Raw genomic sequence first — 25180 nt, 5'->3', positions numbered from 1 at the left:
CGACGAATCGTTCTTTTTTTCTCACCGTCCGAGGCTCGACTCCAGGCGCAATTCCGAGGCCAACCAGGGGCTGTTCTTCTTCTCATTTGCCTGGCCTGTCTGCTGTAGCTGCCATGATTTGCTTGATGCGGAGTAGTTTTCTCTTGGTATCACTTTGGAACCCGTGAGGGCGAGCAAGGATTGTGTGTTCCCTAGGTACGAGAGCGCCGGGTATCAAAGGCACCCCCCAGGAGAGAAGACACAGAAGACAAAGGAAATACCATGGACTCTGCAGACGAATACGTGGGAAATCCCGACATCGGTAACCGGCCGCATATGCCACAGCCATCTGGCGGCAACCGACGCCAGGGCCAGCGGACGCTCGCTACCGTATACGACGCAGTCGCAGGTGAGCCAAGGGGATCCAAAATGAGCCTCTCCCAGAAATCTGGGAATTAAATCTTGTCACGTGAAATTAACTATATGCAAGGAAGGGTCACGTATGATAGAGTACTGCGAGATGAGGCTCGGGACGACAAGACTTTCCAGCCTCGCATCGTCGACCAGCGAGATAGCTTCAAGCTCGCTCCAGATGATGTCTTGTTTCGCCGCAAAGACGCTCCAGAGCGGTACGCAGAGCACGACATCTACCGTGCGCACGAGTGGGACCTACCCAACGGTGGGCGCGGCATTCTACCCCAGAGCGATCTCCTAATGGCTATTCATGAGTACACGTCCGAGTTTTACGGGACTCTGAGCCGCCATCAGGGAACCTCGGGAAGTGGACGCAACTTGGACGAGTGCAGCATGGATGAGACGGCACTGCTGGCCTTTGGCATTCTGTTAGAGGAGGCGGGCCGAGAAGTTCTCGGTCGACGAGGTCATCTCGTTTTCACTGAAGGCACCCATGACAACAATGACGACAACGGCGTTGGTCAAGACTGGCGTGAGGGCAGCACGGCACAGGAATCCGGTGGCGAGTCCGTGGTTGGGCATAATGAAGATGAATCCTCTCAGGCGGGACGGAAGCGAAGAAAACTTACGACATCAGATGACGAGTGATGGTAGCGTGGACTCGCATAAGATATAGCGAGAGACATGCCCAACGAGGATTGCTTTCGTACTCGTGGAGAATCCTTATTCCCAGGAAATCAAGGCTATTCCTTGGTGCCGAATATTTGGCTGTTGGTCACGCCGTTTATCACCCAACAGTTTCCCAAAGTGCCGAAGCAGGCGAATGATGTCGAGGGCGGCGCTGCACCACGGCTGCCCTATCGAACCAAGGAACGGGCTGTTGGGTGTCGATGGCCAAGGAATTAAATGACAGGTTATTTACCTATTGATTAAGTTAAATTACATCTTCATGCAGATGGGTGAAGAAAAAAAAGTTCATTGATGGAATGGCCGAATTAAGAACTATTGGTGCTAGTTCGCAAGAACACTATAACCAGAGCAACAATGATTTATCTCCGCACCGTATAGAGGGGCTTTCAAAAATACCACAGTAATGTTGAAGTACCTACTATATCTATAAATACATTCAGAAACTGAGTAAGGCACCTAACTAGCAGCGTCTGCTACAATAAGAGCTTCTCATCATGTACTTCCGCAAGCTTTAGTACCTACTAAAGCATACGGTGAACAGCACACAAAGTATTTCCGTCCTTATTCCAGCTCACCATCCAGTCGAGTTGCATTTTTGCATCGTTCCTCGTGTATAGTAACAACGCCCTGATGCTGAAACATCCATCAGTGCTGCTTGTTGGCTCAGCACAGCGTGAGTGACGAGGCCTCTTAATGTCACATTCCAAGTGGAACTCGAAGCGTACCATGGCAGCCCGTATGGCGTGTACTCAAGAATACCCCAAGGCGCAACTGGAAATGAAGTCGCGCGTATTCCCTTCTTAAATTAGGAGCGCACAAGTGCTGATAAGTACCCAATACTTTCTGGTTCATTTCACGTGCTCGTACATTTGTTCTTCTACCAGAGTTGTAGTATTCTACTCTTAGCTACCTACTAGGTATTTTTTATCAAGCTCAAATTTGCCCAATGAGGGCGGAGAATACTAATCTACAAAGTATTGCTGCTGCTAGTAAACTCCGTAGTGATGACAGCACCCGTACATACCGTTGGATCGCTAATGCATCGAGAGGTGTGCTGACCTTGGGTTACATACTGCCGCAACGAAATCGGTAGGCATCAAGATACAGATAGATACTCGTACGTAGGGAGTAGGCGTAAAATGCTATTACTTGAAACAGCATTCCGTTGTTTCTTTGGGGGTGTTCGCAGCCCATTGAAGGTATTTGTCACAAGACGTCATGTGCTAAGCAAGTAAATGAAACCCACATTCTTGTATCAATCACCCCCGTTTTTCGTGAGGCTGAGTGGGAGAAGACGCCATCCAATCAATCAATCAGGATGCAGGAGGTCAAAGGATCAACGCGCGACTCATGGCCCCGAAATTCCATGGTACTACCTACAGAGTAGGTACCTCAAACAGCAACCAAAAATGGACATGGAAGCAATAATTGCAGCCCAAGCAAATAATCAGGCAGTGTTTGCGCGCCTCGCTCAAGCTCCGCCGTCGCACGAGCGTCCGTGCTGGCGGCAACAAGCAAAATTGCGGAATAAACAACGCGATACGGACTAGTGATGATACCTGCATGCACACCGAATGCACGATGGCGAGGCTAGTCAGGGAATATGACTTTTTTTTTTTTTTTCTTTTTCACCGGTACTGTACTGTACTGCACTGTAGTAACTAGGTAACACACGCGTACGCAAACGCAGTCGTATCTTGTGGTTGGCCGACTTATACGCTTTGCCAGCACGTCGCGTGTTAAAACTCCTACAATAGATAACTAGAAGTAGCCCGCCATTGAGAAAAGAAGACAAAACGACTTCAGCAGCTGAAAGTCTTGGCTTGCTTCGAAAGGGATGTTAAGAAGTAAACAAAATCTCAACGTTTCGTTCGCAACACCGTCAAAAGGCATTGTCTCGCCAGTGGAGCGCGTGTTGATAGATCCTTTTTTCTTTCTCTATATTGCAGGCAGAACACATTGACAACAGAACAGTTCTTTTGTTTTAGTAGGCTCTCTTACCAAAAAATTCAAGCCATGTACCAATAGTAATAGTGACTTTGTCAACAAATGTCGCGCATGGCCAGCATCTCACAAATCTCACATCTTCACGTGTCACCTAGGCCTCGACGTATGTATGTAGCTGCCCAGAGAAGAAATAAAGACGCCAGATCTACGCAGAACACACCACCAGCAGAAAGGACGATCGAGGCTCTTCTCAAGTCCAACCAACCTCTCCATTATCCAGATCTCTCTTTTTACTTCTCCGTTTACTATCGGCCAACTTTTCCCAAGGTGTGGCAGCCCAAGGGTGCATCCGACTAGGGGGTGTCTCGTTTCTTTTTAGCATAGCTCCCCTAAGCCACTCTCCAAAAAAAAAAAGAGAGAGACCAACAAAATACAGTATTACATACTCGTGCTACTTGCTACTTGGAGTGCTAGGTAATCCGTATATCTCGGCCTGCAGGAGGCGTTTGTGAAAACAACCTGCCCTTGTTCTCTCTCTCTCTCTCTCTCTCTCTTTATTTCTCCATCTTCTCTTTGCACCCTACCATGCTCATTTTAAGTCCTTTTATTTCTCTTCTCTTTCCTCTAGGCATGATAACTACGTGCATCACCAGGGGTACCTTACCTTGTCAGGTATGAGTTGAAGGAGTGCATGCAAAGTCTTTCCGAACCAGCATCTGGCCTGTCCTGTCTAGCACGAACACCTGGTAGCTCTCTCTTGATGTTCTCCACATGAAACTTGACGGCAATTTCGCCTCTTCCCTTTCTTTTCTTTATTAATAACCAGGAAACTGGGAAAGAATATTATATTTTATTTCTTTGGTCCAAGGCATAGGTTTGTTTCCCTTGTTTCCAAGAGAAAAGTTGTATCGCGGTCTCATTCAAACCCACTCTGGTCCCGTACATAGAAGGTGTTGCCGAAAGAAAAAATGAAAAAAACGATAGATGGTAGGGGTCTCGAACATCATATGAAGTATTCTGTAGATCCATACCGACTAGAATATCCCACCTCCATATCTGTAGGCTCCTTATTCACTTCTGCATGTATATGACTTTACTGACCACGTTTGGCTGTTCCTAGAACACCAACATGTTGTCTGGGATATCCCTTGAAGACAGCTTACGGCTGTTGCTGCTTGTAGTACTCCATACGATAAAGACGACCAAACAAGCTTTTGTCCGGGTTCAATTGGCCGAAATAGTTCCTCGACGCCTAGGGCCAATGAAGAAAGAGGAAGAGATCCAGAGATAACTCGACCGAATTTGAACACACTTCGTATCCGCAGTTATCAAAGAGTTGTCAGTGTTTTTGTGCTTCGTATTTACAAGTAGTACACCCTGTATTCTGTTTGATACTCAATAGCCTATAAGCATCATGATCGCCCAGGCCCACCTACTAATCAGCAAGCACTGATTGGCAAACTCTCACCTCTTTTAACCCTGGCTCAGTAGATGGTCCAGAACCAGAGTATTCGTCTCAAACCCCGTAAGTCTGCACACGGCCCCTTTTGGCTTTTTCGAACATAACGTCCTTCTGTTTAGGAAATCGGTCCTTGCGGAGAGAACCGCTCCATTCTCACACACGCTCATGACCGATGCATGGGATCTCAGTCTCAGCATACCGTTTCGTTCACTGGCTTTAGATTGGATTCCACTTCATCATACGTGACACTTCTTCGGTAGGCTAAAGAGACCTGGGACATCTACGCTTCCTACGGCAGTTACAATGGCAGTAGTTTTTTAATCAAACCCTCCGACTGTTTAGCCGTTGCTGGCTTACATGACGCGGCCATTGACAGGAACTGGAACATGCCTGTTGTGTAGTGATCTTAGGAGCCTCCATCTCGAGGCCTGACCTGCGGCATCTCATGCTCGATTTAAACCTGCAGCGTTTCAATATTAGTATTCAGTAGATACCTTGCTCCAGCTGTCCATATCTATCAGCTCAAATCGATTGAGCACTGTGCAGAAGCAGAAGGAGCAGAACTTCCACGGCTACTAAACTGGAAAAGGCTACCACGCTGGTTCATGGAACTGAGGAGTACTTCCTACGCCCAAAGAGAAAGCTCGTCGCAAAGGGATGTGGTTCACACCGGTCGGCTAACATGGCAGCGCGCTGGGCTTCCGCGCGCTTCCGTCGCCAGATCTTCTTTCACGGGGGTTACGTGAGCGTGTCCGTAGCGCGTAACTTCATTGGGCGTCATGCTGGTCAACGCGTTGTAGCATCCCACGTACATTTCCGAGACTGGCGTGTATGCCGAGCCAATGTATCAGGTGGTTCCAACTGCTCAAATCCACTTGGACAAACTCTATATCCATTTCGTATACGCGGCCGTGGCGGTTATCCATAAAGCAATCATATAGACTCTCAAGCTAAACGTATCATTATGGTCCTCAGCGCAAAAGCTAGCCCCCACACAAGGAGCAGAAGGAAGACACTACTACTACTGTCGGAGTTTGTTGCGAAGAGGGAAAAGAAAGGCGCTTGAGCTTCGTGGGGGCCGTGTACCTTGCCATTGTTATCCTTTTCTCTTCTCCGCAGCACAAGAATCTTGGAGTCAGCTGTCAAATATCACAAACGGACTTTACCCATCTGAGCTTGTCATTCTTGCAAGTGTGGGACGTAACTTGGGTGCCAGCAGCGGATACGTCAAAGAAAATTCGGGATGCCGCTAATGTGACCAGCCGTGCTCTTGTCGAGATGCAAATTTTAAAATGAAGACTCTTTGCGCTGATAGCTCGAACAGCAGCTGACAGGTCACATTCCCCTAATCTCAGGATCCCGGCATATTCCCCGGCAAAGCACTAGCTATGGGGTGACATTCTACTGTAGTCGACGAGGAGAACTGAGAGGGGAAAAAAGGGCGGCCCATCACGAGGGACGGTAGCTGGGCAGCTCGGATGTGATGTGATGATAGCCCCATGTAGGATTCAGCCGGCCCAAGCCCGTGTCCTCGGTGCAGCGTGACTCTCTTTGGCGATAGTGCTAAGCCGGCTCTTTTGCCTTTAGCCCCCACGAGCCATTGGGCGATTTAGCCCCTCATCGGTTGTAGTTGCTCCTCCTGTTCTCTCGCTTCGCTCTCTTGAAGATGGCAAACGGCAGATGCCAAGGACTGGCAGTGTTAGCGGGAAGAAACTCAGCTGTGGACTCGGAATGGATGAGGGATTATGACCAGATGGCGTATCTGCTTATTCCGAGAACCTGGATCTGCTCGTATGTCGTATCCTGCTCGCCCAGGTTGCGTTGCAATTGTTTCGGACACTGGCGGATAGATGTCTATTGTTGTGGTAAAGGAATGGTGGAAATGTGAACCAGCCAGCCAGCAGAAACCCCTCATTGTTCTTTTTCTCCCTCTTTGGATGGATGCTATGAGGTTGCAGAGGTACAGAGCACTCTCTAGACCTTGAGCAACGCTGATGACGTTTCTGTACCTACGTGTACCTCACCGAACAAGTCCATTGGCACTGCTAGGTACTAGGTACCGAGGTACAGAGATGGTGCTGATGCTACGGGGTGGTTCTTGCCGTGAAACCTGCCGCCTCCACAAAACGAATGGAAGGAATACCCTGCCTAATATGTACCTACCTTGTATTTTTAATACAGAGCTCTATGGGTACTTGTGTTCCACACTCGGCACTCCATTAGATACATGTACCTACTGTTTCCTCCATCATTCAATTCAAAGATAGGTACTTGTACGAAGTGGCACTGCTAATTTTTTTAGTAGCTGAACTGCGTAGGTAGGTAGTCAGCAGAAAAGGCACGGCACGAGCCTCGTGTTTCTTAGCGCTGGCTCCAGCAGCATATCTGGTGAATAGACAGCGGCCATTGGATCCCATTTGGCGGACAATATGGGGATCGGGTCCGGGACGCCGCGGCTGCCGTCATGTGGATGGCGCTTTAACGTCACAGGAGCACAGCCGTAATGAGGAAAGCACATTGAGATAGGAGTGATTAGCATCTGCTCTGCCACTTTAGCCGGATACCATCGAGGAATGGATATGCATGATTACAAAATACTGATGCCGCTACAGGGTAGCACCGCTAATCAAGTGAAAATTGAAACCCCCAGCCAGCCAGCTGCGGCATTTGCACTGAGCCCGTGGGGAAGTTAAACACTGACCGACTGGTCACAGTCACACGTCAAGGGTGGCGTTATGCAGGAACCTGGACGGCGTCTTTATGTTGTTTTACTGCCTTGACAGGACAGCCGATAAGATACGGTATGATATATATATATTGACAACCTAGCCCAGGTACTAGATACTTACTTGTCGACAAGAGACGACTCAGTTTTGACTTAGACTTGTGTGTTGTGGCAGCTTTGCTGCTCCCAATGTAATACTTCAGCTTCACTCTTAAAGACTGCGTCAACCAGAATTATCCAAGGAGACTAATTGCCAAGTTTTAGATAAATAATTCACGCAGTAGGTATTATCATTTTTTTTTTTTTTTGCCGAACCGCCCAGCTGGGTGAGACAACGGCCCGTGTCGCACTCATTTGCAACCGCAGGGGCCAAGAAAGAGAGAAGAGACATTATAACAAGGAATCCTTCCCACTCTTTAAAAAAAAAGAAAGGGAAGGGAAACACCAAATTTCCGCCTTGCATGAGACACATGAAGTGACACGTTACTTTTATTTCTTTTTTTCTTTTTTTTTTTCTTGCCTGTTAACTTTTCATCTATTTGATCGTTCATTTATTTATTCATTCATTTTACTAGTAGGGAGATTCTTGCCTTGGGAGCGAGTAGTATGTAGTAGTACATCGTCCGGAATATCTCCGAAAAAAGAAGATGCTCAAAAAAGCCAGTCCTCTCACATGAGCGACCCTCTCTGCGCGAGATTGCGATAGATCGTCGATAAAAATTTTTTTCCCTCTCTCGGGCCAGGGGGTCGGCGACTTGGGCCTGAGATGGGGCCAGCTTGGTATCCATGCTCGGGAAATGATGCGGTGAGTGAAAGTGAGCGACCAGCAATTACCACATACTATTAGCGGTAGCAATATTACAAGTTACAAAAAAAAATGGGTGGCGCTAAGTACTCGGTACCGCCGCATATTCTACTACCTTAAGTATGTATGGGTGTACGGAGCAGCATTTCGAAAAGAGGAACCTTAACGAGAAAACAAGCAATGGTAGCGAGGAGGCGCTGGGCGTGCAGAATCCTTTTATTTGCCCGGCTATTTTCGAAGTCGTGCACGCATCGAACAGGTAAAAAGTCGCATGCTGTATCGGTCATTTGGGGAAAGTCTGCGGGAGGATGCGAGCCCAGCTCTATGGATAAAGGACCGACACATCGACAAATCTGTATAAGTGGTAATGCCGGTATTCAAGCATCTCACTCTGGAGAAAAGGAAGAAACAAGACGGCCATATGGAGTCAATTTGCCGGAGCTACAGCTCTGTCAACCTACCATATTCTTCGTTGGGCCTAGTACACCCAGCTTTCCACAAACAACCTGCTAGCACACGTCTAGCTTTGAGAGAAGCGACACCAATAATAAACCTGGCCCTCTCCGAGCTGGCAAAAGTATTCCATGCCCCTGCTCATTTGCTCGTAGGACTTTCTATCGCCATTTTGTAGTCTGCACAAATGAACATAATTAGCCTACCAAGTTCTGCTGGGCTACAAGTAGTGCTGCTTGGCAGCATTTCGTAGGTGCATCATAAGAAGCGTTGATCTTTCTCTCTGTATGTAGTAGCCACCCGGCCAATGAGGAATATCTAAAACCATCTCTGGTTAGAGGAACAATGCTATGACCAGAGGGGCAGTGGTAAATAACGTCATGGCCTTTAATGCCCTTTGCCTTAGGGCCCTTTGCCTCAGGTGGCAAGGGCTTCCAGCTGGAAGACAAACATGTTCACAATCTAGCGGACCCAGAAGAGGAGGGAAGAGAAAATTTTATCTATTCTTCTGCCGTCATTATTATTATTATAGAGCTAATGTTATACTAGTAGTACTAGTATGGGTAGTACTACTATTGACACTCGTATCCGTCTGCAGTATGTCAGGACAGGTGATCTGGCGGTCTGCGATTGTCAGTTACATGTGTCATGACAGGACGCCAAAACCGCCGTTCTCTTGTTAGTGTACCTCAAGAAGACGATCACCCAACTGCCAGTGCCCATCTGTTTGTGCCTTCTCGAAGTCAAGCACTGCTGCTACTGACCATTGTAGGTAGTTGGGGGGGGGGGGGGGGGGGGGGGTTGGTAGCACTATTAATTCTACGTGTGTATGCACCTGGGAACACAGCAAGGCAAAACTCGACACTTACACAAGTGCCTGGACTGACTAGACCTTTCTCATCACAGGAAGAGAAGGACAAGGGTTAACTCGGCACGAAGTCGCCATAGGCTGCTTCATGTCCTTGGCACTGCCGGTGTTCGATATCCACAATTCGGTGTGTCTCGTTGGTAAGACCAACATGATAGGTGACACCGCCTCCTGCAATTAGTACGACAGCCCGGGGAACAGTCGAGAAACAGGTCTGGTGTGACACAAATCACTCCATAAATGGTAAGGGTTATTGTCAATAAAGAGGTCGAGCATTGTTGGCTTGACTCGAGTGTCGTGGAACAGCACTCTCTCGTCTAGCGCACACCCGTTTGAATATGACGGCGGCCGCGCTTGACATATGGCCGAGCAGACATGCTAACTAAGCGGCCTGTCGCCTCAACGAGCAGATACCTTGCCCAGCTGGCCGCTGCATGAATGACTTTCACATCTAGTCCTTGTCTGCGCCTCTATGTATGTACCAAGCAAGTGTCGGCCCGTATTCACTGATGGAGGGTACCGGTGCAATGGTACCCTTAACAAACCGGTCGACCAGTAGAGGCGTTGTGGTGACCTCATCCTGGGAGGTCTCTCTGGGCATAAGGGGGCGTATGCTTTGCGTGGCCAGCAGGCTCTTTGCCTCTAGAGGTTGCAAAGGCGAAAATAGTTGCATGTCTGTCACAGCCGGGATGTATGTAGTGCACAGGCAGCCTGTCTGTTGCACGACGTAGCTCTATCACGGCCACCCCCGGAGGATTTCGTTCAGGGATGCAGGAAGCCCCGATGCCTTTCCACTGGGCTTGGCCGGGGGCGCGAGCAAAGTCCGCTGCGCCGAAAGGCCTCTCTGCCGCGAGCATGGATATATCGCTGGCATCGTACAGCGATCTTGTCGTGTGAGAATTAGTAGTAGGGGCTCTTTTGCTGTGGCTGCTTTGGTGTGCCGACATTTCATTGGCGCCCTCACAGCTCTATTGATGGCTGGTGTGGTCACGAATCATGCCGATTGGTCTTTTTTCTTTTTTTTTTTTTTTTTTTTTTTTTTTTTTTTTTTCTTTTTGGTTTCCCTCTTTGGCTTTGGCAGCTGCACCAAACTTACCCTGGACAATCTTAAGAAGAGAGAGAACAGATGAGAAAACACACGTTACCACGGACAAGTAGCGGTGGTTATTATTATTTTTATTCCCTTTTCTCTCTCTCTCTCTCTCTCTTTCTTTCTTTCTTTTTTCCTTAAGCGATAGATTGAGAGGGCAGGGTATGTGTAATGGTTTGCCTACCACCTTACATTTAGAATTTTGACGGATAGCTATTTCGCATAATACCGTCTCTTGCACTGCATGTATGCACCTGCGTACGAGTGATAGAGCATGGCATAGCTGGTGGGTGGTGGCCGCGTCGGCTTCAGCACACCAGATTTGCTAGGCCATCTCAACTACCTGGTTCAGCGTCCCCAGGCAAAACCAGGTAGCTGGGAACCGAGCCGCATCGGCTAGCACGGACAGTCCGGCAGACACATCCAACCTGGTTTTGCCATTAGGCGGTAAAAGCAGCTCGACAAGGGTTTGAAATCACTCATCGTCATCCAGCAAGTCAGTCGCAGAAACAGCGCCGTTCTGAGGCCAAACCTCGTTCTGGGCTGGCAGGCAGGCAAATTTCAGAGTGGGCGCGCCGAGTGGGAGGCGAAAAAAACAAAAGACCATATGTACGCGTGCATATATATTTCTTTTTTTATGTTTCTTTTTTTTCCGATTATTCTAATTTGGGATTTAATTTCGCTGGCTGGCATTTACAGCTGGTACGGACCTTTTTTTGCCGTCCCCCTACAGCTAATAGTGCTTTGCGGGCCGTTTCATGAAGCTGCATGCACACGACAACCTGCCTATTAAAAAAAAAAGAAAAAAAAAAAAAAAAAAGAGACAGAGGGGCAAACTAACCCCTTGCTGTTGTACAGCAGTAGACGCGGCATGGCGGTTGGCTGCAAAGCTACTAAGGTAGGTACATATCAGTTGACAACCACCGGGTGAGTGGTTGAGACACACATTAGAAAAGAGACATGCTTGAGAAAAAAAAAAAGAAATAAAACGAGCCCCTCAGTGACTCCAACCAACGTGTGGCCCGTGTGAGCTCTTGAGTCGGAGACTCATCCCACAATCCGGCTTATGGCCCTGCATCATCTGCTGTGCTTGAATTTTTTCGTCTATCGTATACCATAATATGCCACGACTACATTGCGCGGCACGCACTTGGGCGAGCGGTTACGAGTACCCAAAAGCAGTATAACGGAGATGAGTGCCTAACGCTCCAAGAACCTAAAAAACCCGACCTATCCGTCTCACGTGGAATTCCCCTTGCCTAGAACTACCTGCGGCGCTAGAACCACGGAGGCCGTTTTCTACGGGCTAAAAACGAGCCTGGCGGGAGTGGCTAAAGCCAAAACGCGAAGGCGTTGTTTTACCAGTGATAGTAAAAGCACCGCCAGAGCTGGGGGGACGCCACAACGCTGCTAAATAAGAGTGCAGCTGGCGGAGGACCAAGTGTGCAGATTTTGAGCACACAGCTGGAGAATTATACGCATATATCCGTATATATGCAGCCTCTGAAAGGGATGCTCGTATTGTTCGTTGTATGCACTTATTCGCTCTTTGCAGTCTCGGTTTCTCGATCCCCGCTTGGGCAGAGAAGCCGATGGAGACAACTCCTGATGTCTGCCAAAAACCATGGAAGATTTTCTTTCCTCAGCGGCCTAGTGCGCCGACCCGCCCTGCTTAGGTTCTTCTTTGTGCGAATATATACAGTAGTGGCTGCAATTGGCCGCGCTATTCGCAGAAAGGGTGCTGTGCTGCGAACCTACTACGCTCATGCTGTAATTGTACAGTAGACGAAGCTCTCCAAGGCCCTCGCCCCACGCCACCATCACGAAGCAAGCTGCTGTTTTTGACTTCGCTCTCGGAATGGTCCACTCGCTGGGTCTCCTCAGCTGGGAGGAGCTGACTCTCTCTGCCCTCTTTTTTTTTTTTTTTTAGCAGTAGTTGCACCGAGCTAGATGGCGGTGACGAGATGGCGAGGCTTCTAAAGCAAGCCCGCCTTGGCCTAGGGAATCTTTCCGGCGCCCGGATATTACTCGTACATACATGCCTGCGACGGAGCCTCTGCCGTAGCTCGACGCAGGCTTGATCTCCGGAGTTCCCTACGAAAAGCGCGATGCTAGTGGTGCGCTATTGCCTGCTTGATTGCTTGCTTGCTGCTGGGTCCGTCGGTGTGCTACATGATCCGTCTCCACGGTGTAAGTTGGGTAGGGTCAAATGTGTAAAAAGAAGAAAAGATGCAGCATGCCATCCAGCCAACGCGAGGGCTGCCCCCCCAGCTCATTTCAGACGGACATTAGTCAGATCAAATTACTACCTGCCTTGTGCTGGCACTGCAATAGGCTAACGACGTGTCTAGCGAGATGGACCAAGAAAGGGAAAACGGCGAGAGGTGCTTATTTCGGAGAGATGAGTAGAACAGCAGTTAGAAAAAGCTACAAAGTACATGGCAGCAAGACTGCCGGAGAGTAATCCGGACATGCACAAAGCTCCGTGCTTCGTTTTTTTTTTTTTTTTTTTTTTCCAAATGTGCCAGACGGTACTAGTAGTAATAGCAGTGGCATTGCCCTCAGCGCTGCATGTACCTGGATGAGTACCGAATACCGAGTAATATCGTGGGATATCAATGCCTTGTATATACCGAGCTGCGTGTCGGTCGAGCCACTAGCCGGCGTGCGGAGCTTTGAAAGTTGGAGCTGCTGTATCACCATCTTGTCTCTTCGGGTAGTTGGAGTCCCGGGAGCGTTCTGGCGGCCAATGGCAGGCGGTCACGGTCCACGCGACTCACTTATTTGCAGGTCGGTCCCATCCAACTCAGACTCCATCCCGTGCCGCGTTCTTCTTTTCTCTTCTTTCCTTCTTTTCTTTTTATTTCTTTGCTTTTTTTTTTTTTTTTTTTTTTATTTTTTTTTTTATTTTTTTTTTTTTTATTTATTTATTTATTTATATATTTTGTTTAATACTTGCTAACCTTTTTGACAGCTTGTCTCAGTCTGCCCGCATCCGTGCACCTCCAGTTTGTTTGTGATCGCTTGCACGTCCATGCCCTGGTCGCCTCCGAGTTCCTGGGCAACTGTTCCATTGGGTGCCGACGAAGGCCCCTGGCCCTGGCAACGTATCGTAGGCTGGCTTACTATACAAGAATGTATTACTACCCAGCAAAGACAAGACAAAAAAAAAAAAAGTAACGAGAGAGACAAAACAGGGACCCCTTGCCCTGTACGGCCGACATCATCCCATCCCACAGCTCCTCGCGCTGCCCAAGAGTGAACCCTGCAATGAAAGCAAACCCTGCGCGGGCCCCACCGCACGCCGCTAGAGGTATCCAGTACCACGGCTAATGAGTGCACTAATTGCTCCCGTCTAGCGTGTCTCTGCAGTGCCTGGGAGCGTCTTTCGCAGGTGGCGTCAGCGGCCCATTATGCTCATTATGCGCGCGCCCCCCCCGGAGTGCCAAAAATACGGCGCTGAGCGTGGCCACCGACACGGCAAAAAAGGGTGCCTGACGCCTGATTAGCTTGTTCGCTGAGTCGGGGTACATGCCAGGGTTTGATTCTCGTGCTGAACATCAGCAGTATCTCTCGTCTTACCGTGGCCTGGAACACTGGGGAGCTTGTTTTTTTTTTCTGGTCTTTTTTTTCCCCTTCCCTTTTCCCTCCTCGAGATGCTGCTGCTTTGCTATCACCACCCTCTCGCTTCCCGTCTCTCTCTGGCAGAGCTCACGTTTTGACACCCCCTCCTCTCCGCCCGTTTGTGCTTGTTCGCTCGCTAGGCCGCCTTGACGATTAACTCCCCGTCAGGCAGGATTGGGGCTGCAGGGTTCTGGGTACCGGGAACTTTGTCTGTGAGCCTTGGTGTCTTGTCCATTTTCCATCGTATCCCGCCCGTCCCCACAGCCTGCCGGCTACCGGAGCGGCCTAGAGCTGCGTGGTGAAGCTTGGTGTGCTTCTGCTCTGCTCTGCTGCTCAGCACGCGCGCGCTCTCTCTCCTCTTCCTCTCGTCGTCGTCGCTCTCTCTCCTTCATCCTGCCCAACGACACGTTCTGGCTGATCGCCCCCCTTTGCCGCGTTCGCGTTACTGGGTTGGGCCTAGGCCGAGCCGTCGATAGCCCGCCGCTCACCTCGTCTATCAGAGTCTACCGAACGTCGTCGTGCTCTGCCCGGATACCTGCACCGCCCGTACCCTCTGCCTCGCAAGTACCGCGCCGCCGGTTCTGGCCTTCAGTCTCCTCCTCGACGGCGGCAACTCAGATGTCATCATAGCCGCCCTAATCGTGCGAGGCTCACCCACCCCATGTCCTCCCTGGCTCCCGGTCTCCCGCTGCCAAAGATCCAATAACCAAGCACCGTTCTTCAAACCTTCCGAGCCTTCACTCCCCCGGCGTCTGGAGTTTCGCCTCCAGCCCATGGCCAACACCCCTCTGTGGTCCTTGCTTCACCTCTTGCCTCGTTCCTGATTATGTGTCCGTGTGTCCTAGCCTGTACTTGTACTGTTTATACATCAAGCCAGCAGCATGGATCAAGGACCTCCCGACAGCAAGCGCATGCGCTTCTGGGAGCCGTCTGGTGCTACGCGGCCGCATCCTAATACTCAACCTCTTCCTCCTTCATCTCATCATCCTCTCCCTCCTCCCTCTCACGCTCCGCATGCTTCGTCGACCCAGCTGCCGCCGCCGCAGCCGCCTCCTCAAGGTCCCAACCATCACTACCACCACCACTCGGCGAGCGCCAGCCCATATCAATACCCGCCTCGTGCCTCGGAGCTGCCTCTGCCTGCGCCAACGCCAGTGTCACTTCATGGGCATGCCCAACAGCACCCAGAGATTGACCGTCGACACTCGGATCAAGAGACTCTCGCTCCCATGCAGGATCCGTACCGTCAACCACCGCCGCCGCAGCATCACCCAGGGCTTCAGCATCCGGGGTCACAGCATCCTATGTCTCCTGCACATGCGCCCTATCAGTATCCCGGTCGAGACACCATAGTAAAGCGAGAGCCTGGTGATGATCTTCGAAGGCCAAACTCGACAGGACATGCGCCAGACGCTCATCCACCGGCACCACAAGTCGTATCGACACCTCATTCTCTTCCGCCTCAGCTCCCCCCGCCTCAGCAACATCCTCAGTCACATCCTCAGCATCAGCAGCAGCCACCGCAACCGCAGCAATATCCTCCGCAACACCTTCAGCAACACCCTCAGCAGCACCCTCAGCAGCACCCTCAACAGCAACAGCAGCAGCCGCCGACGCCGCAGCAGCAACATCCTCCTCCACCTCCTCCACCTCCCGCTTTTCAAGATAACCCGCCACCACCTCGACACATGAATTACGAGAATCAGCCGTCTATGCCTCCGACTCCCGGAGCCTATCGCGCCCCAAGCTTTCCTCCTGGGCCTCCTACACCGATCGCACAACAACAGCCTTACGAGCAAAACCCTAATTTCCAGCCCCAAGAGCCGTTTTACAGCGTCTACTCAACAGCGGCGAAGAAGAAGAATACAAGGGCTTCACAGGTCTGACTTGGCAACTTTCTCTTTGACGAACTTAGATGTTGGGAATTTGAAAACTGACCTTTCTTCTCCCTATTAGGCGTGTGACCAGTGTCGGCAGCTTAAAGCTAAATGCGACGAGTTGAAACCATGTAAAACATGCAGAGATAAGGGCACAGAGTGCCGATACCGTGATCCAGTACCAAAAGCGTGAGCTCTCACCAGATTTGCAGCTTCTACAACCCCCCTTTTTTTGCCATCTTTTTTAAAACATAAAGCATAATTCAACTAACATAAATTTTTACCAATACAGAACCGACAAAGCTCAGACAGACATTTTGGAGGGCATCAACAGCATGCAGTCTACGCTTCAGTTCATGTCTGAACGCTTTGGAACTATTGACGATAGACTGACCAAGATTGAGTCCGCCTTTTCAAGGATACCACAATTTTTTGAGGAATTTACGCCAAGGGCCATTCCTAAAAAGGAGCTTGAAGCTGCACCACCGCTATCCCACCCAAGCCCGCCGCCGCCACCGCCGCCGCCGCTGCAGCTGCAGCCGCAGCCACTGGAAGAGCCGCCAATCCGCCGATCTCCCGTAGCTGATATATCTCGGGATCAGCCGGTAATGTCTACCGAAACGGTACCTACAGAAGTAATGTCTAGTGATGCTGTAGCCATGGCTTTCGGCACCGAGGACGAAATAGAAGCAGAACCTGGTCCTCCCGTGCCTCCAGGAGAGCCTGCCATCCCTATTAACCATACGACTTTGGCTGGGCTTCTCTTGGATTGGGATCCGATCAGGGAATTGACACGGCACCACCTGGAGCGGGAAGGCATTAAATACGTCAGCGAGTATCCCATCAGTCTAGAGCAGAGTCGCGGAATTCTCAAGGTGTACGGGCGAGGCGAAGACTCTCACCAGCGACTTTCTAGAGAGGCGACTGCCGATCATGGAAATGCAGAGATTGGCGATGATAACCTGTCAGACATTGTAGCTTCCTCTCCCGCGGCGGACTGGGGCCAGCTTGGAGGGGGCCTGAGCCCCGGCGATCAGATCGAGTACCGCGGCGGCGTTCTCGGCCCTGATGGAAACCCAGATTTCAGCGAACACAAGGTTGCGGCCTACGTGGAAAGCTTCAAGAACAACATCTTGAACATGCACCCCATTATTCACCCACAGGTTCTCGACGAATGGGTTCACCAGTTTATCAATGAGCTCCCCACTGCGAACCCAAAAGTGAAGGCCCAGCCTCTGAAATCGACATTTGCTGTATCGCAGCCGATGGAAATGACTGGCGCCAAGAGAAAGCGAAGTCCCGATCCAGATGCGCCTGTGACGCCATCTTCCCAGCGTCTCGGCAAGCCAAGCCGTTCTATCCATAGCGCACTTATTCTCATCGTCTTGGCTCTGGGCAAAATCTGTTTGTACCAAGATGAAGTTCCTGATGTGCTTTTCCCGGTCGATCCAATCCCTCATGGAAGCCCAGTTAGTCGCAACGGAGTTCCTCCGTCGCCAATCCAGGGCTCGCCCCCGTCGTTCTCAAATCAGTCTCACTCTTCTGGCTTCCCTTCACCCAGGGACCAGGAGCGCGGCTACCAGAGCAGAAGATCATCTATCCATGGCACTTCCAGTGCGTCCGGGACCGCGGCCGTTCGCGCAGGGTATAACCTGAAGAAGAACTACGAGGTGATTCCTGGCTTGGAATATTTTGCACTGGCAACGGACATTCTTGGAAACCACCTCGGCGCGTACAACAATATGAAGAACGTCTATGCCAACATATTTGCTGGGCTGTATCATGGCCAGCTTGCGCGGCCGTTGGAGAGTTTTGCCTTTATTCACAAAGCGAGCCACAAATTGCAAGTTCTCATGAGACCGTAAGTCTTCTACCCTCTAAAATACAACGAGCAAGCAATTGAATGATGGGCTAACATTTACGATAGGAGTTTGGACAAGCTGAAGAAGATCAAGACCAACATGGAATTCATCCAGGAAGGAAAGTATAACCAGCTGGCACTCGCCTTTTGGACGTGTCTGCAGCTAGAGAGGTAAGGATATGCATAACCACGAGAGCCCTAGTAACCTCTCGCCTGCTTCAGTACTAATTTTTGCTACAGTGATTTGATTGCTGAGCTTCCGCTCCCGCCTTCTGGCCTTTTGCAGTACGAGAACGACATGCCCCAGCCCAACATGAGCCTTCTCCAGGGATTCGACCAAAGAGTTGTAGACAGCTACCCCGCTCAGCTCTATCTCCGAACGCACTTGAACAGTATCCATCGCATGTTTTACTCTCCTGATGATTCCAGCAAGCCTGAGAAACTGAAGAATGTTAGACTAGTGGCAGATGGCGTGTCTGGTATGTCCTGGGTCCCCCCCAGCTTCCGCTTTAACGAGACCGACCCCCCTGCAAACGACATTCTGTCGGCGCGCCTTAGAGCCAAGTACTGGGGAGCCCAGATGATTACCTATCGTCCGTTTGTCCGCCAAATTCTGCAGTGGTCCTATGAGTTGAAACGCCACCCTCAAAGCCCACACGCTGGCGTCTTGTCAGAGTATCGATATGGGGTCATCGCGCCCTTCATCCCTCCGAATGTTAAGAAGCCAAGCGACCTTGATCGTTCCCTCATTGAGTTGGCTCGAAAGGGTATTTATGCTCTTATTGAAAGCACAAGATCGTTCCACGGACTCGGAGAGAAACGACCTATTATTACTAACGTGTTTGGCACGGCTCATGCGTAAGTTTAATATCATGAAAACCGCGTTTAAAAAAAAGGCGTGTAACTAATATGACTATATAGCCAATGGGGTAATCTCCTCGTCCTGGCTGCCGCCTACAAGGACCCTGTTTTGCAAGAGTTTGTACCCAAGGAGTTACTGCGCGAGCTGTTTCTGAAGACGATTGCATTCCTTCGACAGTCTGCGACGCATACGAGCTCTCTGAGGATTGACATGCACATCTTGGAGGGGCTCCAGCGTGATCTGTTCCATTCGGATGGAAGAATGGCCTCGAGCTTTTCTAGCAACACTGGCCATCATACCCCCAAGCTTCCGATGGCGGCACCACCATTTAACGGCGATGCTGGTATCCAACCGCCTCTGCCGCCGCCACCGCCGCATCAATCGCCTCATCATCAGCAGTCGCCTCACCAACAGCCACTGCAGCCGCCTCGAGCGCAACAGTCGCCTCTGGCACATATGCCGCATCTGGGGATGTCTTAGGAACTAGAAGAAGAGCTCTCTTCTTAGTGTCTACTTTTTCTGTTTCTTTGGTCGGTTATCTCGATTCTTTGTTCGTTTTCTTTTTTCCCTTCTGAATCATTCTTGGCAAGTTGGCAGTGGCATTTGCTGTGTTACTCCTTGTGACTGGCGCGCCTCTGACAACTGCGAAGTGTTTTGGGACCGCGATATTTATCTATTTCAATTATTTACGTGAACCTGAGCCGGGAAAGCAATTTGATGGGCTATACAAGGATGTTTGAATGAAAGGAGCAATATGCCGAAATCACGGTTGGCGGCACAGCGATTGCATCGTACTGCGATTTTGACTCGTATTAACATTGGATATCACTTACGCGCAAAGGCATAGGCCGACCGTATTGGATGGTCTGCAGATCGCCTTGTTTATTATTTTCTGCATTATTTTCTTTTATAAACTGAGACAACCTAGAAGCTATTACTTGAGAACGTATTACTGTTGCTTCATATTCATATCCTTATATACCGAATACCTTTGTCTAGGAACTGGCGCCGTCGGAATCCTAATGCTTATTTACCCAACTTTTCTGTTTTATACACGAATCTTTTACAACTCTCAGGAGACGGATTTGGAGGAGGAGATACCACTGTGCTATGCATGCAGACTACACAACCGCGCGCCTATCACTTTATTGTTTCTTTTCCCTAAACGGAAAAAAAAAAGTTATGAAGCTAAAGATGAGAAAGGGAAGGGGGAAGGAAGGTGTGGGACTGCAGTAGGGGAAAATGCAGCTTGGGACGAAGGGAATAGCTGTATGCGTGTAACGCTGGGCTAACTGTTCCTTGGTGAGATAGGGATGCACAGCAAACAAGGATAGATATACATATATATACATGCTCTTTGTATATCATTATTGTTATCATTTTATGTATGTGGCTTTTTCTCTGTGCTCTGTGGGAGGAAGAATTGCGCGAAAATGTATCCATCTTAGCTGACGTGTACGGGCATGGATGAGGAGGATCACAGCGGCCTGTCGCCTGTAACAAAAAGAGGATCTCTCGTCAGATGCCCTGCCCTATGATATCAGTAGTATTTCTACTACTAGGTACTATTATCTATTATGTACACCTACTTGTACATCTAGATGTGTGTCAAGTATTACACGCATAAATCCATTAGTACATTGCCAGGATAAAAAGTATGCATAAAGAATCTTCCCTATCAGCGGCGGCGGCGGGCAGCCGAATCGCCGGCATTTCTCGTGTTACGCTCATATTAATGAATCTAGGTTATACTTGTTGTGGTTACTTTGTACCCAAGACTTGGGCTCTGTTTCGGCATTGAAGTTCCGAGCCTTTTCCAGAACGACCGAGTGTCATGTGCTGGGGTTATTGTGGGATTGCTTTTGATAGCATTCCTCATTTGGCCTTGGGGGCTGATCATTTTCTCCTCTTGTCTCTCTATCAGGTTGTCTACCGACTGTACTCCGTACTCGGTACCCATTATTCTAATCTACTGGTGCTACTGGACGAGTTACTTTTCCTCTTTTCCTCTTTGTCTCCTTGCTTTATCTAAATTAGTAGTGTTATGCACCATATGTATGCATGTACCCGTATCTGCCTGCCTGCCTGCCTGCCTACTAATCTATTGCATTTTCCTCGCTCGAGAGAGCTACCTGGCAGCATCGACTATTGGATGCAAGGGCAGGCAGGGTACCTGTTGGCATTTTCAAGTAAGCACACACACAACTGAACCTAGGCAACTTATGGGCCCCGCTCCGTCTTTTCGGTCTGCGGCGGGCGGAGCGACGGGCGGATTGGCGGGTAGATATGCGATGATGACAGCAGGGGAGACACAAAGACAGAGAGAGGGAGCCGAGAGAGAGAGAGAAAGTATACATGTTTTCCAAGGTAATACGTAGGAAGAAAAGAAAGTGCGGGGAAGGGATTTGGGGAAAAGCAGGGATGGTTTTTTCTTTTTTTTTTTTTGTCTTTAAAATGTGTTAAACTGCATGTCTCTCTTTGTTGTTTTTTTGTTTGTGTCGGCTAAGGGGCATTTACTAAGATAACGGGGCTCCCTGCTGGGGAATTCAGATGCGGTGCAATCTGGGGGAGAACCAGACGGGTCTGAGACTTGCATGTTGGCGGGAGGTTTAAACTGTATACCCCCTTGCGTATCTTTTTTTTTTTGGGCTCGTCGTTTGAACGAATGGCTCTGATAAGAACAAGCACTGACTAGGGGTGTGTATAAAGAAAATTGGGAAGGCACAGAAGAAAAAAAATTCAACAATAATAGAAGGGAAAAAGCCACCTACGTGATACGTGATTCATGATACTGGGCGCTGCTTGTTTCGCCATGAGCAGGTGACAGACAAGGGTGGGAAGGAAGGTGATAAGAGTGCCTACAACGGAGCTTAGAGCTGACCCGACCGACTGGACATGGGGCAGAACAAGGGACATGGGGTGTTTAGAAAATATGGAGGAAGAAATACAGTAAGGGAATAACAAAAAAGAGGAGAATGAGCCAAGGGGGGGTGAGTGAGCCGTTTGCCGTGGCGGGGTGGCTCCGCAAATTGCTTGGTAGCAAGAAAGGTGTCGATTTTGTGATGTGCCATTAGGTAGTACTGTTATGAGCATGAGATATGGCCCTTGGCTCCTTATGCTCGGGACTTTTTTTTTTTTAATGCATCTGGGTGCTGAGGCAAGGGGCGGGAAGAAACAGGACATGGGAGAGAATCCAAAAGGATGAATGGGTGAATGGCTAATGGCAGCCAAGTTGGTGCCGTGAGAATGTGCCGAGTACGAGGTTCATGTGCCGAGCAGAGCTGGATGATGTACTCTATACATACATACATACATACATACATACATACATACATACAATGCAATGCAAGGTAGCACCGGGAGCGGCATATAGGTTGCATTATACTATGCTGCTACTAACCTAGTTGCTGTATGTATATTGTTCCTTGACAGCAGTTGAATCAGATAGTAATAGCAGTGAGTTGAGGAGGGGCGTGCGTGGCATAGATTGGATGGATGTGTGCCGATGGTGATGCTTGGCGGACGGCAGAGTCACAAGTTTTGACTCATGACATAGCATGAGAATTTGGCATGTCAGCTGTGTTTCAACAAAAGGACGTTGGCCCTTTGTCATTCATCCCGTGCACGTGAGCTTTTTTTTTTATTTGATTGGTAAGTAGTAGTATAAACTCGGCTGATGTCTTTGGGAAAGTGTTGTTTGAAAATGAGACCTTTTGGTTTCAGCCACTTTCTTTTCTTATGGCATTTTTTTGTTCATGTGAGTGCTGTGGGCTGCATGCACAGGCTGGACAATATACGTATTGTAATATGTACAAGTATATGCGGTGGCAAGGGAGTGCTTCCAACGTGATAGTACTAGTTAACACTGCCGGCACTACGAATGAAAAAAAAAAGGGCCTTTCATTGCTGGAAGCAAAAAGTTGATGCAAGGGATTCTTGTCAGATCCGGAACGTCCAGGTAGTATCCATGGACTTGGTATGTAAGTTGCGGGGTTGTGTGTCTACTGCTTTTGACGGATACTACGCTGCTTACGTTTACATCGTCGGTCTTGGCGTGAGGCGGTTTCTGTTTGAATCTCCAGCAGTGGGGAGATGTGTGATCCAGCGGCCGTGTAGATCTACAAGTCCGCAAATAGCCTGATGAAGAGACGGCTGGTGGAGGACACAACCTTGTAGTAGGGTAGAGGAGTGTAAGTCATGGGTTGGGGGCAGTGTTGCAGGTGTTTGATATTTGATGCACATATTTGGACTCTAATGCTGCTTGATCCTTTTGTAACTAAGCTTAATTTTACGTGCAATATACGATGATATTTCCATGTCTTGCAAAAGCCATACTGAGCAACTTTTTTTTTTTTTTGGCTTGGTTCGTGTTGCTTCGGCTGTCGCTATAACAAAAGCCGAAAGTTGGCACTGGGGAAATCGACCCGCGAAAGTGAGAGAACAGGGGAAAATGGAGATAGGACACCGGTGCCATTGGCTCGGGGGCATCGATAGACCTTGTAAGATGCGGAAACGGGGAATTGGCACTCTCCTTGATATGAGTCTGTGCTTTGTGCAAGTGTCGGTTAGAACACGGACAAGCGAGGCACTCTAACGCTGGACTAGGAAGTCCGTAAACGAAGAGCGATAATGGTCAGATTTTACCCTTTTTCTTAGCGCAGAGCAAGGGCCTCATCTATCTTGTTTGCTGGCCCGTCGCAAAATATGGCGGGTTGAATAGCCCAGCGCCGACGAGGCGTGAGCGATAGGGATAGAATCATTGGACCAGAGGCTTTTTCGTCTGAGGCGCAACTTTTACTATTAATGGAAAAATCCCGGGGTAGACTAAAAAAAGCCATACCACTATATATGCTAATTAGATTCGATCGGCTCCTTCTTCCAACAGCTTAGCTAGTGCTATTCAAGTTTCTTAGCAGCCAAGCGTTTAGTTCTTACATGTAACAATGAAATAAAACACAATAAAATAAAATAAAAAGCGTCGCCAACTATTGCTTGCTTAAGGCTGAAGGAATATGGCTGCTAGTCAAACAACTAGTACCCGCGGGTGTACTTTAAAAGATGCCGGCATAGTCTTTAGATTATGATAGGTGATAAACAAGGCCCTCGTACTGTAAGCGCCTCCGGGGGGTTGGAGTTGAAAAGGTTGCCAATTTTGCGCACCCTTGCCTTGCCGGCACCGAGGGTTTAGTACCTATCAAAGTTAGCGACGGGGTAACCGGCTGTCGATTTGCTCGGAGCTGGCTCCGCGTTTGCTTTGGGCTTAGACAGGAAACAACATTGAGCCTCCTCGTCTCCATTCAGCTTGCACAATTCCATGTATGCGAGGCACAGCCGTAGTCAAAGGGGTGCAAATCATGGAAGATCCCTTGGATAACGGCTCTTAGCGATGATTGTGTGAAATGAAGGCAGAAATCCCGCAGTTGCCATGGCCATGGCTCGTTGTATTGTATGGCGATGGGGGGGTGTTTGGATATCCTCCCGAGTTCCCTTTTGCCCTCGCTTCACTAATCAACCCTGAGGGCTGTGCTATCACGGCCAACTCCAACAGCCCCTGTATTGTTGAATATTGTCCTCCCGTGTTGCTGCTATCGATACATGCGAGAGCTAGCTACACTGCTTCGTAGTACCCAGTACTTGTACATGATAATACCACGGCACTGCCCAATACCACCACTGAGCAGGGCATGCTTCACCTTGTCCAAAATCAAAATGGCGTCATAAGGGCTGCGGGCCATGTTGACAAGGGATACGAGGATCAGGCTCCATCGAAGGGGGGGTGGCCTGGCTACCGGGCATTTGGATACCCAGATTCTCATTTCCCGGCTTTGCTCTTGATCGTTTGACGGGGATTGGCGCGGTCTCGAACCGCTCTTGACGAGCGCTAGCAGCCCTGAAATCACACCACTTTGCATAACTATTGGCGCGGCAATCCGGCGCTGTTGCTGTAAGTCGCCGGTTGTTCTGGGCTTGGGGGAGCCATGGATTGTGTCCGCGGAGATAGGCCGAGAAAACAAATATTCCCCGAGGGCTTAGCACAGATCAAGGCCGTGGATAGGGAGGGCCAAACCTGGCTGTCTGTAACGATGCACGATACAAGTGGCATCGGCTTCAAATCCTACAGTTCATTGTCCACCCATTTGGTAACGACCCCCCATTCGTCCCACGTAGCATTAGGCCTGTTATCTGGTCTCGCCGAACCCAAGTTGGGCTGCCCTTTCCGCACCTCCGCCCATACATCGGCCGCGTGTCGTTGAAAATGGGGGTAGTTTTCGGTGGTGGCGGGATAGACTATATGGGGGTGGACGCGGCGGTTCGGGCCTCGACTTTATGGGGGGGAGTGGAGCGGATTTGATTCGGCGAAGAGAAACAAAGTTCGGCCAATAACGTAAAGACGAAAAAAAAAAAGGTACAATCTCGGACAACTCGATTGGGCCTTGCGAGATTAGATAATCGTTTGGGAAGCAAAGTCGAGGCAGTCGAGGGGTTTGAAGATGGGATTCTGCAGCGTGTTTTGCGGAGAGCA

The 25180-nt window shown here is 49.5% G+C and overlaps 4 protein-coding genes across 4 annotated transcripts; 3 read left to right on the top strand and 1 right to left on the bottom strand.

Annotated features, from left to right (window-relative positions):
- Nucleotides 1-4: 4 nt before the first annotated feature.
- On the top strand, nucleotides 5-1563 carry TrAFT101_006962 (uncharacterized protein). The gene is made up of 2 exons (XM_024900643.2): nucleotides 5-388; nucleotides 470-1563. Exons 1-2 carry the CDS (start codon nucleotides 262-264, stop codon nucleotides 1039-1041), a joined length of 699 nt encoding a protein of 232 aa, XP_024758611.2. The 5' UTR covers nucleotides 5-261; the 3' UTR covers nucleotides 1042-1563.
- Nucleotides 1564-10198: 8635 nt separating this feature from the next.
- TrAFT101_006961 (uncharacterized protein) lies at nucleotides 10199-13942 on the top strand (the record flags this gene model as incomplete). The annotated part of the gene is made up of 3 exons (XM_066127924.1): nucleotides 10199-10236; nucleotides 11292-11331; nucleotides 13793-13942. 3 exons carry the CDS (start codon nucleotides 10199-10201, stop codon nucleotides 13940-13942), a joined length of 228 nt encoding a protein of 75 aa, XP_065984037.1.
- TrAFT101_006960 (uncharacterized protein) lies at nucleotides 13934-21809 on the top strand. The gene is made up of 8 exons (XM_024904202.2): nucleotides 13934-15937; nucleotides 16014-16123; nucleotides 16227-17795; nucleotides 17862-17966; nucleotides 18036-18653; nucleotides 18717-20042; nucleotides 20141-20312; nucleotides 20403-21809. The coding sequence occupies exons 1-6, from the start codon at nucleotides 14939-14941 to the stop codon at nucleotides 19135-19137; spliced, it is 3822 nt and encodes a 1273-aa protein (XP_024758610.2). The 5' UTR covers nucleotides 13934-14938; the 3' UTR covers nucleotides 19138-20042; nucleotides 20141-20312; nucleotides 20403-21809.
- Nucleotides 21810-24242: 2433 nt separating this feature from the next.
- Nucleotides 24243-24569, bottom strand: TrAFT101_006959 (uncharacterized protein; the record flags this gene model as incomplete). The annotated part of the gene is made up of 1 exon (XM_066127923.1): nucleotides 24243-24569. The coding sequence occupies one exon, from the start codon at nucleotides 24567-24569 to the stop codon at nucleotides 24243-24245; it is 327 nt and encodes a 108-aa protein (XP_065984036.1).
- Nucleotides 24570-25180: the final 611 nt, after the last annotated feature.

Source organism: Trichoderma asperellum, chromosome 4 (assembly GCF_020647865.1).
Source record: "Trichoderma asperellum chromosome 4, complete sequence".
In the NCBI taxonomy this organism is placed as follows: Eukaryota; Fungi; Ascomycota; class Sordariomycetes; order Hypocreales; family Hypocreaceae; genus Trichoderma; species Trichoderma asperellum.
This window is presented reverse-complemented; position numbering and strand designations above follow the sequence as displayed.